The 17,375-nt window shown below is 39.5% G+C and overlaps 1 protein-coding gene across 3 annotated transcripts in view; it reads right to left on the bottom strand.

Moving 5' to 3' along the window:
* Positions 1-17,375, bottom strand: part of CERS5 (ceramide synthase 5) — a 38,535-nt gene that overhangs the window by 7,120 nt on the left and 14,040 nt on the right. For 2 of the 3 annotated variants that reach the window (XM_075199115.1, XM_075199114.1), the window contains exons 3-10: positions 13,720-13,850; positions 12,162-12,219; positions 5,959-6,009; positions 5,535-5,627; positions 3,493-3,621; positions 1,094-1,200; positions 294-450; positions 10-39 (exon numbers count right to left, since the gene is read on the bottom strand). In XM_075199115.1, the coding sequence (XP_075055216.1) occupies positions 10-39; positions 294-450; positions 1,094-1,200; positions 3,493-3,621; positions 5,535-5,627; positions 5,959-6,009; positions 12,162-12,219; positions 13,720-13,850 (756 nt within the window). The remainder of the gene's footprint in view (positions 1-9; positions 40-293; positions 451-1,093; positions 1,201-3,492; positions 3,622-5,534; positions 5,628-5,958; positions 6,010-12,161; positions 12,220-13,719; positions 13,851-17,375) is intronic. The other variant, XM_075199116.1, reaches the window with a different exon arrangement.

Raw genomic sequence — 17,375 nt, 5'->3', positions numbered from 1 at the left:
AAAACTTACAGGCAAAGGGTGACATTTTCCAGTTCCAACCTGACACAGAGAAAAAGGAGGAAGAGAAAGAGTGAGGCGGGAGTGCCAAGATATCAGACGTTCTCACCCTGACAAGGTCACTTGGCCAGGACAGAGCAGTGGTATCATTAGATTAGGAGACAGGAGGGGAGAAGACTTCCAAACACCAGTCGGATAAAGCAAAAAAGGGGGTGAAAACAATAATATTTCTTTTATACCCAACCACAAATTCCCATAAAATAGAAATAAACAATACACAATTACAGTAGACCTACCTTTCCCTTCGTCAGAGACTTGTATGCTATTCGAATTATGAGGCAAGACCAGACGACATGAAGGACTTGCAGAATTAAAAGGAGACCATTAAACAGCCACCATGAGGGATAAGGCCCAATCAGCTCCCAGCTTTCAAACAATGTTGTATTTAAGATCCTGCAACCAACACAATTGATTATTCCTTATAAAGATCCATTTTATTTTAAAATATTAAAAAAAGGTACACAGAATATGTGACTATCCAGCAAGAATGTTTACAATTTAATGCACTTTTACCTCAAACATTTGGTTTTTGTGGTACGGTTCAGTTAATAAGCTCTGCCCTTTGTGGCCAAGTCTCAACTAGTTTTAACCCCGAGGTGCACAGAATACTGAGAAATGTACATTTCCTGCACACCATACATCACAGGTATGGCACGCCAAGCGATTAAACTGCAAATTATGTTTTTCACAAAATGCCCCTCAGCTTTTTATGCTAGGCCTATACAATAGATGACCAAACCTAGGGAGAGTTTCAGACGGTCTCCTCTTTGCCCGTCCTGGGTAATTTTCACAACCTGTTCCCTAGGATTTACCGACCCTGATTAAGACTGTCATGTGACTTTGGGAGGTGATAAGGAGATCATGGGGCGGGAGAAAGATACTGTAGACAAACTAAACTCTGCAAACAGGCTTAAAACATTCATAGAGGAAGGAAAAACGCCTGCAACCTGAATTTTATTATATAACCATCTGATATATACATTAATACAAAAAGGGAAAACATAATCTAATTAGTATGGCTTTAAGCTGTTCTTACCATGTGGGATAAATTAACAGTCGCGTGGTAACAAACACAAACCCAAACGACATGAAGAGAGCATCACAGATCTTCTGGGACTTTGCATAATTTGTCATTTTTGCTGCCTTGAAGACAAGAGTGAAAAACATTATTTAGGTAGTAAATTAAATAAACCATATTATACTGTATACTTTACGAATACACAAATACAATAACATATTTATATTGTGTAGGGGGGTGTTTCCAGCAGCATATAAGCGAGATGTGCTTAGAATAGATAATTCCATTCCAGTGATAACTTGATATGTGATTACTGATGGGCCTCCCACTGGTGTGGGGACATGTATGCACGTATGAAGTTTGAGACAGTCACCAGAACATTACAGGGCTCTAGCACCCTGTTCCAACCCAAAGGGTAGACCGGGAGAAACTGGGCACTCACAGGTGTTCTATTCTTTATTAGGAAACACTGCATGCTGGTCTCACTACGTTTCTCCAAGAGCCTTGCATACCAGTTACATCCCACTTGCTTCATTCATTAAGTTAGCTGGCTTAGGTTATATAGTTAGTTAATTATAAAACACAGTAAAAAAATAACAAACCACTATAAATGGCCACATAAGTGCCATGTGTTTGACACAGTAACCATATGACCAGGACTGTGACCAATATGCTCATACACAGGGGGAAATATATAAAGTAACAAATATCCAGTAATGTGGCTTTTGGGCCAAATAATTACATCACAAGGAAGCCATTTGTCCTGGTAAGAAAGGAACAAACAATACTGTCCATACTAATCCAACAACAATTTATTTGGGCACATGTGACACTGTGGCCTATCTGAATGAGTGCAGTGAGGAGAAGGCTGAAGAGAACATTAACAACAGTTGAATTGTGGAAGTTCTTTAAATGTTATTTTATAACCTACCCCTAGTTGTAGGTGTCAGTTACAGTAGCTCTGAAAGTGTGGGGACATGGACCCCTACAGATGTGCTACTTGGGAAACATTCTGAATATATAAAGCGTCTCTCTCACATGAGTACAACAGCTTCTTGTGTTTCCATCTCATATTAACCCCATCCTTCCCTCCCCATACAAGATCATGATTCATTCACATCATCCCGTATATCCATCCTTATCTCATAAACAAGGCTACTAAAAAACAGTTCCTGCCTCGCTTACTGTAACCCTACAGGACTTGGCCTTCCATTTAGTAATATGATGGCTTTTAGCTATTCTGAAGGTGGCTGCCAGACTGATCTTCAATAATGGTTTTATTATTACTGAAGCTCTCCGCTAGTCATTACATTAGCTGACACCATCCCCCTTCCCCTCTGGAATACAATCTAAATTAATATAACCTACTTCTCGTCTATTCCCCCATCATCCAAGGATTTAAACTGTCTTTTATTACCAGCTTCAAACTCCCACCTCAAGACTGCTCTTGTGCTAGCTCTATATTCTGAATAATCCCAACCCATCTGACCAAGCCATAACCTTCAACTATTTCCTGGAAATACATCTATGCAGGGAAATGTATAAAATAGTAAACATTGTGAATAACGATATACAATGCAAATCTGCACCAAGTAACACTAACCTTCTGCTCTGTCCAAGGGTTAGCTAAACTAATCTTTAAAAAGCTTTGTACAATTTTAACACCCCTCCTTATTATCAGGGATATTTCCCATAAGTATGGGCAGCACGGTGGCCTAGTGGTTAGCACTTCTGCCTCACAGCGCTGGGGTCATGAGTTCAATTACAGACCATGGCCTTATCTGTGTGGAGTTTGTATGTTCTCCCTGTGTTTGCGTGGGTTTCCTCCGGGTGCTCCGGTTTCCTCCCACACCCCAAAAACATACAATTAGGTTAATTAGCTGCTTTCAAAAAATTTACCATAGTCTCTCTCTCTCTCTCTCTGTGTGTATGTTAGGGAATTTAGACTGTAAGCTCCAATGGGGCAGGGACAGATGTGAATGAGTTCTCTGTACAGCGCTGTGGAATCAGTGGCGCTATATAAATAAATGGTGATGATGATGATAAGTAAAAAAGAAAGTAAAGTAAAATGTAAGAAATATTCTTTAAAAAAACAAAAAAAAACCTGCGTTTACGGTGGTGGTATATTTGTATAATGTGGAGAAGATTTACAACCACTTTCTGCTACCTCCGCTTTCGGGGAACTACCCCCTACCCCATCCATTCAGTCCTCTGAGCTGGCAGATATACCTCCACGTGAGGAATAAGGAACTGCATTCACAAGACTTGTACCAAATAAGTAACATGACTTCTCTTTGAACAATTTCCTGTGACGACTGCTGCTGTTACTTCTGATTGGACATATAGAAACGATATGTATTTGCATGCAAGCGGTCTATAGAAAGCATTTGGGTAAATGGATTAAGACACAGGCTCACCTCCAGCAGGAAATCAGAAGCATCATGCAGGCACATGACCAAGGTCCCCACACGCACCATGTTATTGACATAGGAAAACGAGATGAGGCCAACTGTGGCCAAATGATGAACAAACATGATTAAGAAATCCTACAAACCAAAAACAAAACAGCATTAGATGTGACATGACAGCTTTTTTTCTTCTATACTAACACATGTTAATGTTTGTTTAAATTGCAGTGCATGCTGGGATTTGTAGCTGAAGAATAGCCAAAAGGAACTTTGATATCATACTTTACTGGTTTATGGATGTTTTATACATCACTGGATGGATAAAATGGAGAAAAGTCACCACAGCGTTTCAAAATACAACTCAGCATCTGTGACACTTCTGGGTAAGACATGAGATTTAAGTTGTGTGAGGGGCTTTATATAACCACAAGGACGGTTTGTGGACTGCACACTCAATCTGTAGGAGAACTTGACGAAATACCTCTCGCACATACCAGAAATGCATAGAGAGGAGTCTCCCATCTCAAAAACATATATGGATATCTTTCCCCTAAGAAGATAGTCACTGCAGCACCCCATTAGGATGCAGTTACCCAAAGGGCGCTTCAATGAAAGTGGAATAAGCTGAAATTAGTGCAAAATATGTTCAGATTGGGGGGGATTTATATAATATAGAGTAAAAGGGAGGAACAATTAAGTTACTGTGGTAACAGCAAGTGCAGAAACAAAGGCTTGGCAATGATTGTTATAATTACAGACCGGTTGAATGCATTAATTCTGGACAAGGGCTGAAGAGAGAAAGGCTTTGTATCTCATTAATTCCAATTACCACTAGAGAGTACAGGAAACGCAGTCATAAGACAAAGCTGTGTGCTCCTAGCATGAACCAGGATGTCCACATTCCACAGTTACACGCCATTTGTATTTTATTGTCTACAAAACAAAACCTCAAATACAGCTTCCAAGGGCTGCTTCACACTTATCAAAACACAGTAAAATAAAGTGTGTACAGTTAAAGATCTGCAAGCTTTTTTGTAGCTACATAAATACACTTGCCCTTAAAGCGTCACAAAACCAAAAATACAAGTTTATCCACTATGGAAAAGGCACCTTAACAGTCATGTATATTTGTAAAAAGGTGATATACTATGGCCATATACTATGGCCGAACTAGAGATTAACATTGAGGTAGGTAACAAGGTTACAACCAGAGAAAACCAATGCTCCCTTATCATAAAACTATTTAATCTCTGAAAGGCTCTTAGCAATATTGTTCAATAAGTGGCCTTACTCCATGATCAGAGACGAATACCAAGTAGCTTAATTGCCGATTGATATAATAGACTTTTTTTTTTCTTTTAAAGATAACCTCTCATTCACCAAGGTCTTCAGTGGCTTTTTATTTGTCCATTACATAACCATTGTGCACCTGATTTGCACAAGATAAAAAACTTAATGGAGTACACTCTCTATGCGTAATGCTCTCTCTCAGGGGCCGATTCCATTAGATGTGAGGTTACGTAGTAATAATCGTAAAGCGTTATGGAATTTGCTGGCACTATATATAAATAAATGTTGATGATGATGATCGCCTTGCTATGTTACCCCGTGATGTTGTTGTAAGGATGTTCGCTTATTTTTGCTCACGCCTTACAGAAGTGTAAGGAAAAATAAGCAAGGTTTTCATTACCGTAATTGCTGGTTAAGCATGCAGAAACTATGCAACAGTGACAGCTAATTGCACTGGCTTCCTCAATACCTCACAGTAGAGCATAGCGTTTGCCGACAGCCCAAGTCATCTATCCAGCTAAGCTAACATGACTGTGCATGCAGCAGCAGCAGCAGCGTCAACACAGAAGTATGAATAAGTTCTCTTTAAATGGGACGCCCACTTTTGGACAAGTTCTCACTAGCTTAACTGGCCCACCCCATGTAGCAAATAAGTTGGAGTTTATACACAAATATAGATTTATATAAAAGTATTTTCCCCAAATTGCAAGAGGCAGCAGGCAACTAATTCACAAACACAGAGGTAAAACGAAGGAGCTTACCTTACGTTTGATATCTGTAAACTGGGAGAACATTAAGGACCAGTAAAACGCCAGCTCTTGAATATAATAGTAGTACAAACCCTGTGAGAGTGGCTGGAAAGAAAAACGACGTAATCATGAAATATAAGTAGATCACACTTTACTTTACCATCCTCCATCCTGTCCATTGTAACATTGTCCAATCATAAAACGTAGTATCAAACGTCCCTGCAAGTTATCGGCCTTAAAATAGCACATACTAAATGGATACGCACTATGAATGCTGTACGCTGCATTTGTACAGTGTTGAAAGACTACTTCTAAGTTCAAAATTGTTATGTGGCAATGCAGGTGTGATTGAACGGTACACTGAGAATGCTACGGCAGGGGACATGTTTTATTCGGTTTAGGAACATTCAAATCTTCAATAGAAAGAAAGCTTTACCTGATAGGGGTAATTGTACCAGCATTGTCGCGTATCCCAGAACCATGGTGTCTGCAATGAAAAACAATATACTTGATTAGGGAAAAGTACCTTTGTGACTGGGTCCTAGTGAATGGTTTACACAGAACACTAGATGTCTTGCCTAGGATTGTGAGAGGAAGCCCAGCCTGTCTGCTACATACATTTAGTGTAGGACACTGCAATCTTGTAAGACAATTCCGTATCAAGTGCTTAGCTTTTCTAATGGATATGTAAAGAGCAACTCACAACTATATACCCCACGTGATGGAAGAGTCAATAACAAATCATATGTACTGTGTGACTTAATTGAAAGGACGCTAATTAAAATTATGCTTAATAGATTATTTGTATAGAGCTCTAAAGTAAGCTACTCCCATGCCAGAGAACATTATGAGCTCTGGGGCTACATTAGAGAGGCCTAGGTGATGTTTAATCTTGATTGTAAAGTTGAGTGTATAAAAATGCAGTGCCAACTATAAATTGCTTTCTAGAGCCAATAGAAACACGGTGAAAGATTGACATGTTTGTAAGCACAGTGAAGTATAACATAGAGTTTCCAGGATACCGTAATCTGAGCAACTACAAGGACAATACTCAGTTAAAGTCATTGGGATTTCAGTATCCAACAGCCACAACAACTTTCCCACCAAGCGAAGCAACATGGTGATGTAACAATACAGGAAACGTTAATGCCAAACAACAGTCTCAATACAGCTCATTTAGTACAAGATTGCCTCCAACAATTTATCATACCCCGAGCAGGGCCCTCTTTCCTTGTGTGCTCCTTCTACTTTTCCAACACCCTCTGTACCTCTTGGCCTGCTTCGCCAGCCCTGTTTTCCCTGTTTTCTTAAGCTTCGGCCTTCTTCTCGCTAATCTCTACCTTCCCTTTCACTATCTGTCCCATAAATAATCTGATTTGCTTTACCCTGTCACCTGTGTTTGTATATATTTGTGTATCATGTTGTGTCTTGGTTCTCTGTATATGTAATTTACGGCGCTGCGGACCCTTTGTGGCGCCTTATAAGTCATAGATATTATTATTATTAATAATAATATTAAATTTATTATTATTATTATTCTTATTATTATTAATACCCCTATTTATCCAACTGGAAAACAGGTACACATTTGCATGGCTTCTTTAACCCCTTGTCAAGACACCTCAATTGTTTCCCATCCCATCCACGGTTCCGTCGCTCTGCAAACAAAACTTGCTCAGGAGTGGGTGGGTCTAGATTATGCCGTCTTCAGCTGGGTACACACCTATGCAATTATCGTGCAGATCACACGGTTCACAAGTCTGTTCAGATATTGCAAGAGTGTGCATGCTCCCACGATCATGTTTTGTCATACTAAAACACATCTGTTGATTTGGTTTTCTAGACTTCCTAAAAAACACAATGTGACAGGATGGACCGCCTATGCCACCCTGTCTGTTGCTGCTGGGAACCAGCTGGGCTTACTTTGCCACCATTCCCTTTCTTTATCCCAAATGCGCCCTCTAACCGCAGTAGGAGGGGCTTACAAATGCTGCCACCACTGGACTCCTTACCGGCATCCAGAACCGGGTTCCTTTTGGGTAACTGTCGCTGCTAGTGTACCCCGTTACTGGTGTACCTGGGCTGATAACCTTGACCTCTTCCTATGGATCAGGGTTGCTGTGGATGGATCCCCCCCTGGCCTATCACACTGGCCAGAGCTGCTGGGTAGCGGACAGAGTGGTGGCACCGGAAAGCTGGATACAAACTTTAGAACAGCCGGGAACAGATTAGAGTTGGGTCTAATCTGTAGGTCACAGGAATTTCAGCATGGAGAAGTTTTCAAGCAGGTCTTTGAAGCAAAAGATGGTTTATTAGCTTAAGTAGTCCTAACAAGGACCGTTCACACGCCAGTCTGTGGTACTTGCGATCTTTCCAGAAGTATAGATGGTACAGGAATGACACATTACATGGTGAAACAGCTCACTTTTTATACAGTTCTGACATAACTCCTGGCAGGGGGTAAACCAGCCCCCTAATCTGAGATGGTTCTGCAACGTCTGAGTTATTTTTAGTATCAGGATACGATATATACGTTTCCCAAACATGGATTTACATACAATGCAAAGCTAACAATATTTACACTTATCTGTGATAGCCTAAAACTTGCTGTGATTTCTGACATCCTGTTTTAGACACAGAGGAAATCTAACAGCAAGTCTAATTAAACCTTCCTGTGCCTTCAGGGGTGTTTGACACACATCAAAAGGTCTAATTAACATGAGATTAAGATGTTTTTTTTCTTAAGAAAGTTGCAGGATACACATTTCTTCGACTCTATTGCTAACTTGAGAATTCCCAAAGAGAAAAGTTACAAAACCCCAAGCAAGTCGTCATTTCCCTACATAACACATCGCAATGTAAGTGCTTTTGCAATTATACATTGGTGCCTGCACCTCTGATTGAAATACATTTCTAGAATAGATTATTTCTACATGATCCAGCCACAAATAAGTTATTTGTAAAGTGATCCAGCCACACACGATCAACAATGTCTTTTCAGCAGATGGTTATGAGCGATGAAGAGCACAGATCTGAAGGTAAGTCATGTAGGTGTGTATGCATTAATCCAGCCTCGGACTGGCCTGCCGGACAGCCATGTTAACCACCGGTAGGCCCTGCCGTGATTAAGCCCCATCCCCTCCGTTGTTAGGGCGGAGCTTACAGAACAGACCAACACTTGCTGCGACGGTGGCGGGGAGACGCGGCTCTACCTGTAATAACAAGTATTCCAACTGTCACTGATATTCCAGACCGTATGATACTTTCATTACATGTATGCGGTAAATCTCTGAGGACAGAGCGGAACTATTCTTCGGATACATTATTTTGACACGGACAGCTGCGCACCTCGCGAGGATCAAGATCTCCCCCGTTGCAGAGACGCCAGGACGGAGTGCAATATCTCTTTGCGTGGACAATTACAAGTATCTTGCTTAAACCCACTATATGGCGATCATTCAATATCAATCTGCATAATATTTGTATTAGGGAGGATACTTTACACTGTACCGTTTGCTAAATGCTAACATTATACCACTGAGTAATATCGGAAATTAATTCATTTGATAAGATCCAAGTGGCCACTTAACTGGACATTAGATACAAAGAAGGTCTGAGAGCTATCTATCTTGTATAAGAGAATCACTTGTCATGGTCCTCAAGTATTTATTTATATGATGTAATTGGGTAGTATACCCTACTAGTCCTATTCCACAGTGTGTGGAGATAAGGATTTATGGTATTTTAATAACCTTTTATTAAACTGTATTGGTTTTATTAGCAAGATCAATTGGGTTGTTTTTTTGCAATCGTTGTGAATAAATTATCCTACCTAATATATATCCTGGATATCCCTTGTTACTAATTACCCCTTTGGTTATCTTATTTTCGCGCTGTCTGAATATTATTTTGGAGCTTACAGAACAGACCAACACTTGCTGTGACGGCGGAGGGGAGACTTTGTGTAACCACACGCAGGTGCAGAGAGCCTAGACGTGGCTCTACCTGCAATAACCAACTTAGTGGCAGTGAAACAGTGGGAGAGCTCAACACCGTTCTTCATGTATGTCTGTCTAATTGCAAAGTAAGTAGTCTTTTGAATTAAAGCTAAGCTCACGCTAAGATCTGTTCATTTTGTGAATCGCTGAATAGCGATCCTACCTCACAGAGAGATTGCAGAAATAAAAAAAACACAACAAGGCATAACTAAAATAATTGTTCTATTTGTTACAATTGTTGAATTTGTTAAATTCTAAATGCACGAACAACCAAACATGTATTATGCAATTTCAATAAATTAGGTGGGCTATCAACAGAAATTGCAAAGATTCCACAGCAAAGATTCAAGTTAATGTCTGCTCATTTGGACCAGGGTTATGCAAGGCGTTCCTTAGGACAACTGTGTAACCACTCCATGCCACAGTTGAGCTGTGCAGTCTGGGAATTGTACTTTAAATCTAGTTATATTATGGCAACCTTTACTCATTAGCTACCACTAAAGAGCTTGAAACTAATGTGTGGCTCATTAACATCACTTTCATCATCCCTGCCTAGGCTACATTTTGGCACAAATTCAGAGTACAAAGGAAGACATTTCATATATTTGATTCTAGGGGGTATATTTACTAAACTGATTCTAGCTGTCATTTTGTAGAATGCACTAAATAAATGACAGCTAGAATCTGATTGGTTGCTATAAGCAACATCTCCACTTTTTCAAACCCGTAATTTAGTAAATCTAGCCCTAGGTGTTAAAACACATGATATACAGAATGCTGCTTCAACAATACTTTAAAATAACACTCAACAATTAACAATCAATGTCAACAATATCATTTTTGAAGGACAGGTGAGATTTAACAGGTTCTGATAAATTATTATCTGTTAGAGGATTCTTCGGGTCACTTAAAACCATTCACCATGAGCAATATTTCTTAGTTCATAGTACGTTGTGTCAAAAAAAACCTTCAGAATTCATTACTTTATTATAGGGATGCTCCAAATCCAGGATTCGGTTGATTTATAATGCAGATCCTTATTTCCCTGTAATTTTAGTGCACAGTTCTTGTTTGCATAAACAAAATTACAGCTATCATTTTAACATTTATATTCCTCCTGCTTCATTTATAGTTTGCCATTTATGGCTTTGATTTGGTAAAGTATGCAGGGAAATCTCTTGAAAAAGTATTCGGTATTGATGCTGGAATAGGTTTGTTCATACTTTATCATGTACCTCTGGAAGCAGGTAGCTTCTCTCAATGCCAGTGGTATTTTGTGCAATGTAAAGAAGACATGACAATTAAGTCGATTTAAAAGAAAGATGGTCACTACCATTTTCTTCTGTCATCATCTAGAGACAAGGTTTATAGAATGACAGTTTCAGGATTTTGCAGACACTCCAGGTGCTACAACACCTGGAGTGCCACAGGTTAGCCAAGCCTGGTCTAGTGGGACAATCCCGATTTTTGGTGACTGTTCTGCCCAATCTAAGGGGCAGGTCAAGACTGTGTACTCTTTATACACAATGCATTCTTTTTATACTACTCTATGGTGCGAAGCTGTCCTTCGTGGGCTGACCACTCCCCCTCTAGTGTCTGGTCTCGCCTCTATAATGGCTGGCCACACCCCCTGGGCCCCTAGCGTTGCAATCTCCCTGTGGGCCCTTCATGCCCCAGTCCGACACTGCATTAATCTGCATGCTCATCTGGACTTTCAATAGTTTGTGAAATCGTTACAGAAATTGCATCTCAAGTAAGATTGCATAGGTGTGTACCAAGCATCACAGTGGCAGTCGCTATCAGACAGAATCAATCATGCCAGAAATTGGACATTGTTCGGATCACCCAGCGGCCGCACCGACTCCAATGTCACCAACCCTTTTAGTAAATATCTCCTGCATGAAAGAAAGTGCAGTCTATCACGATATTAGTAAGGATCCTTGCTTTGCTGAAATCAGTAGCAAATGCCACAATTCCATTTAGTAACGCATGGAAGTAGATGTAATGGTTAGTGATTTATTTGTTAATGTAGCACCAGCATACTCCACAGCGCTTTACAACTGGGAACACAGTAATAAAACCAGACTGGGCAATAACACAGCGGTAAGAATGCCCTACTTGCCAGCGCCCAACCTATAGAAGACTGTGATTAGGGATGTTAGACTGCATTAGATTGGAAATGTTGCTAATGTTTAATTAGCAGCAACTGCACTTTGATCTTGGCAAGAGATGCACAGAAAAATACCTCTTGTCGCTTCCAGTTAGGCAGCTTATAGTGCCAGACAAAAGGATTATACTGTACATTGTTTAGCTTCATTTATCAAAATATGCAAAAGTTGCCAATTTCAAGTAATCATCAAACCAAAGCCTTCAATTCTCAAACACTGCCAATAAAACAGTGACTAATTCACATCTGTGCCTGCCTGTAACTATTTCAAATGTGTTTTAGGAAGTTTATTTATTTTCTCGATATAATCCTCATTTTGTGAATTAAAACAGGAATAATGTATAATGAATTAATTTAACCTAACAGAGAACATAGAATGACATGAAAACACCCCCAAAAATGGGAAATATAGAGAACATAGAATGACATGAAAACACCCCCAAAAATGGAAATATTAACATTTGACCTACTCACCGACCAAAGAAACCATACTCCATAAGAAAAGATATATAGGTAAAATATAAACCGCCACCTAGTAGGAAAGATAAGGAGATGTTTAGCAGTATAGTGGGAAGTCGGAATAACGTAACCTGAGAAAATGACAAAATTATCATTATTACTCGCATAAGAAAAGTGTTACAAAATTGTATTATTCTGTAGGAAGGATTAGACAAATAAAGTGAATGAATAAAGAGTGACAAGAAAAAGTGTTATTTACTATACACCTAGCCTCAGAATGTGTATGGGAAGGTATAAAATAAATCAAAGAACTATAAAGGAAACATGTGGTAAAGACATAGTACAAGCAAGGCCTTTCATACAAGCGTCATCTTTATGCGAGATATGTGCTGCAACAAATCAATTTGCAGTATCATGTGAAAAGCAATGCATCAAAGTAAAAAAATAATATAACTATACTCTGTGGACATCTTCTCTTCACCAGCTTTTCATTTGATCACTCAGTGAGAGTTGAAGTGTTGGGGGGGGGGGGGGGGTGGGAAGGGGGCACAAAGCCACCTGAATATAACCAGACCACCTGTCACGTAGGGACATCTGGTTACGCTAGAGACCTATACTGTAGGCTTGTGGCTCTGTTCCTGACATTTACAAACCTTTCTTTACATGAAGGAACCAGGACACAGAAGGTAGATACCATCTACAAGTTGCAACCAAACGCACTACTAAAAAGCACAGGTGGTTTTTATTTTAGTTATCCTGGTACCAGAGGCTATGGAAACAGAAGGTAAATGGGCAAAAGGTCCACAGGATCACATAATTATTCATCACCTGCAGTGTCTCCAGCAAGTGGCACCATGAATTTGGGGCTACTCACAATATGAGATCCCCAGAATCAAAACTGCCAGTCATTAGGTTAATCATTGCTGAACTTACTGCTTTTTACAGTAGACAATAAAGACCAAACAAAAGTGTCTCCCTCTACCAAATACAACCAACCCCATGGGTTCGATTCATACCTGGATCCTATCGGTGTGGAGTTTTTATGTTCTCCCCGTGTTTGTGTGGGGTTTCCTCTGAGTGCTCCAGTTTCCTCCCACACTCCAAACACACAGACATATTGGTAATGTCTAATGAATGTGTGGGGTAGGGAATTAAACTGTAAACCCCAAAGGACCCCAAACCGATGTGAATGATTACATATACTCAGTACAGTGCTGTGTAACACAATTGGTGCTAAATAAACTAGAACAGCAACAACAATCTTCCTCGTGATACATTTTGCAGGTGTTCCATGACCAGTGTCTCCACTTACCACTTTTTGCCGGTCTTTCCTGCTTTCCCACAGTGCTCCCACTTACAAAGTGGAAAGACTGTCCATGACGCAACTTATAGTGGTCGGAGAGGGCAACACTCCCAGATATGGAGCTCATCTCATTCAAATTAAGAATTACCCATGACCTCAGTTTTGGCCATGGACTCCTTGATGGGTTGTAACATCCTTATAGTTTATAATAAACATATTATATAGATATACATTCCCATCTACTCCTTTAAATACAGCACACCCACTTACATGCTTTCAGAAAACTTTGTTACTAAGCTTGGCTTATCCTGATTCCGCCTTTGCCTGAACCACCTCTGGATCTTTCGTGCGTCCCAGTCCAACTGCTTCGATAGTCCCTCCAGGTGTTTCCCATCGGGACACTGAGGAACATATAATGATGACATTAGATCAAAGTATTATATGTCATTATCACACACACTAACACACTTCAGACGTAATCAGTGTTTTACCACATATTGTTTTTCCATTTATGAACATTGCTGTGGTCTTTCACGTGGCTACAATGTGAGCTTTATAAAGAGGATCTTACTTTGAAAGCTCACCTTCAGCATTATGTGGAAAAAGTTATACTTGTATTTTTAATGTCTGTCTGTGTGTTTAGAAGTAGCAACTAATACCCCTTTCACACAGAGGAATGGACCCGGGAATAACCCAAGTAGCATGCCGGTGCGAGTGGGTCCACCAGGCTTATGCCGGTGTTGGAGCTGGATACACTTCAGTATGAAAGGTGTTCCAGGATTATTCTACCCGAGTTCTGTTAAAAACAGCTCATTGGCCTCTGCTACGTCATCTATAGGAGCTTCTGCTGTCCCCTTTTAAATGGCTCAACTTGAGGGTTGCAACATGGGTGGAGACAGTGTTCATTATCCTGTGTCTGACCCGGGATTTTGGTAAGAAAAGAGGTATAAGTGCAGTCAAACCACTTCTGTATGCAATCATTCATCTGTCGTCCTGCACCAGTGATTGTGGCAGAAGCCTACAGTACTACGTGCTATTGGGAGACCCTGCTCCTTTCCCCATCGAAGGGCTCAAACACACGTGCTGCGGAGAACTTTCTGACCATGTGATTGGCTACAGATTGTTCTACTTTCTTCCACTTTAAAACTAGGGAAACATGGACAAGCTGCAGGTATTAAACAAAAAAAAACAAAACAAAAAAACAAAAAAAGGTGCACACACCCTGAAAAACACCTAAAAATAGGACAACCACAATACATTCATACAGAGAACCCTTTCTAAAATATCAGTGTGAAATCATTTTCGTACAATGTTAATGCATGAGACCTTCATAGGTAACTGTACAGATTAGCATGTGTTGTAGATAAATATTACAGGCATTATTACACTATAAAGGGACATATTAATTTAAAGTATTTTGCTATTTGGAGAAACTAATCAAACAACCTCACAAAGTAATTTAGGAACAAAACTGTTACTAGACCTCCTACTCAGTTTATACATGGCCATATAGCAGTCACTATCCTACTGGCAGCACTATGTAATCGTGTTAGTCAGGAAGAGGATAGATTACATGTTAAATTGTACAGCAACCAGTAATCATTCCTGATGATTAAATACATTCTCCTATTACACATTTCCATTCACTGTATAACAAAGGCTTCAAGTTTTGCAGGATGTATGACAATGAGCACATCTGCTTATCTGGCTTTGTACACTGATCTATATTTATTGCAGAAGTGTATGATTTACATACAGAGCACATGGAGGAAACCAAACACAAGGAAAGCTGTTAACATAAACAAAGAGCTAAATGCTGAGACAAGTACGCTGTAATCACACTACATATAAGCTGGGTACAAACTACAGGTTCTTCAGCCGATTATCAGGGCAATCACAACATAAACAACCTTTTGGCCCAATATTGCATTAGTGTGTACGCTCTGATGAACAATTATTGTTCCAAAGCACATTGTATCGTTTAATTTGATTTTTAAATCGGACTAAAACTCTCGTTCAGTGATGGAACAATGTCGTCCCAATCCTGCACTGTGTATGCGCTCATGACCGGCAGTGTCCATAGATATCTATGGAGTGTGCAAAATCACAATCTTTTCAGCTGATGGTTGTAATCGATGAAGAGCACAGATCTGAAGGTAAATCGTATAAAATGTGTTCAGTGTGTACACATAAATCGGCATGCTAATTGGGACTTTTTATTCTTTTTTTAATCGTTGGTAAAATCGCTAAGTATATTGCTTTGGGAGAAATTTTGTATGGTGTGTACCAAGCCTTACAAAAAAATGACGTCTCAACATTTTTTTTATGGGGTGCTCCTATCCAAAGAGAAAAAAATATGGCATTATATATCTGTAATTAAACATAATTGTAGTAAACGGAACAATAATAGTTTGTTAACCACCACGCCTAAAGGCCACACCAAAATTTTGCATATACAAGTACCACGCCACTCAAAACAAATAAATTTAAGTTGATGCAAACAACACAAAAACAAAAAACTGTTGTCACAATGATAAAATAAATAAGTGTCCAACCAATACCCAGCTCTATTCCTGTGCTTGAATCTTTATATTAACAAACATTGTATTAACCTATTCTTCCTCATTTCAAAGAATGAAAATCCACGTGCATCTCAAAGAATGAAAGAAGAAAAACAAAACACAGTGTAATACTTTCTTATAATGAATACTCCCACAGTGTGAATACTGTATAATAAATGAATGTGACATTTTCTGTATCTTTACGCCCAAGTAGGATAAGAACTTTACATGAAAGATGCAGGATTTAATCATCAAGATGCCCCCTGTGATAATTCACTTACTCTCTGTCTTACGAGCATAGGATAAATGCAGTTCTTCCTGCCAGAATGAACAGATCGTGAAGCGTAGAAAATACCACCCTGGGACGCCAAGTGCCACTTTCCCTCTGATAGATGACGCTAACCCTGGCAGATTTCTGCGTACCCCACAGTTTCCAACGCATTTCGACTGACACATATGAAACCGGTCTTTACCAAGGTGGATGCACATTTATCCTGTTACGGTGCCCTTTTTAAGCTTGTTGAGTCTTTTTGCTTTGTAAGTGTATTCTAAATAAATACATCATTTTTATAGAAGGCAATATGCCAATCCCATGTCTTTTCCTTCTTTTGCCTGGTTCCTGAATATACGAGTTCTGCGTTGGGTACAGAAAGAAGCGAAGCTGTGTGGTCTATCCAAAATTATTCATATGCAGAGGGGGCACCTTGGTGATTCAAACCTGCATCTTTCCTTATAAGTTCCTACCACAAATCAGCATAAAAGATACAGAAAGTATGATACACTATTCACACTGAATTATACACTGTTTTTTATTTTTAATTAATTATTTGAGTTACACGTGGATTTTCATTCAATGAAAAGAGGAAGAATATAATAGATTGGTTGATGCAAGCACAAGAAATTAACTGAATATTGGTTGAGCTTAATTGTGGCAGCAGGTTTTTTTTTGCATTAACGTCTTTGTATTTCTAATGGTAAATTGGCTTTTAATGTAAGAAACTCTACACCCAAGCAAGTCATCATACCAATAAAAAGATACGGGTTTAAGAGGAAGAAAAAAAACAAAAACACACTAAAATAAAACCTTACCTGAACTCAGAAGAGATCAGTCAGGGCCTTAAGCAGTAACGCTGCATTGCAACACCATATAAGATTATGTTAATTTGATCACACTCTGGTATTCCATTAAGGGCATGTTTGGGCTGTATGGTGCTATATAATGAGGGAGGCAAATGTGCCTGTAAGAAGAAAAAAAAAAAAAGGTATCATGTTTACCTTCAAAATTATGTAGCACCATGCAGCCAAGACATGCCCGTAATTCAGTACTATAGTGTGGTCAAATTAAAAGCCTCAGCTCTGGCAGCA

This window comes from Mixophyes fleayi, chromosome 2 (genome assembly GCF_038048845.1).
Source record: "Mixophyes fleayi isolate aMixFle1 chromosome 2, aMixFle1.hap1, whole genome shotgun sequence".
Classification (NCBI taxonomy): domain Eukaryota; kingdom Metazoa; phylum Chordata; class Amphibia; order Anura; family Limnodynastidae; genus Mixophyes; species Mixophyes fleayi.
Note: the sequence above shows the minus strand (reverse complement) of the source record. Positions and strands in the feature narration are given on the sequence as shown.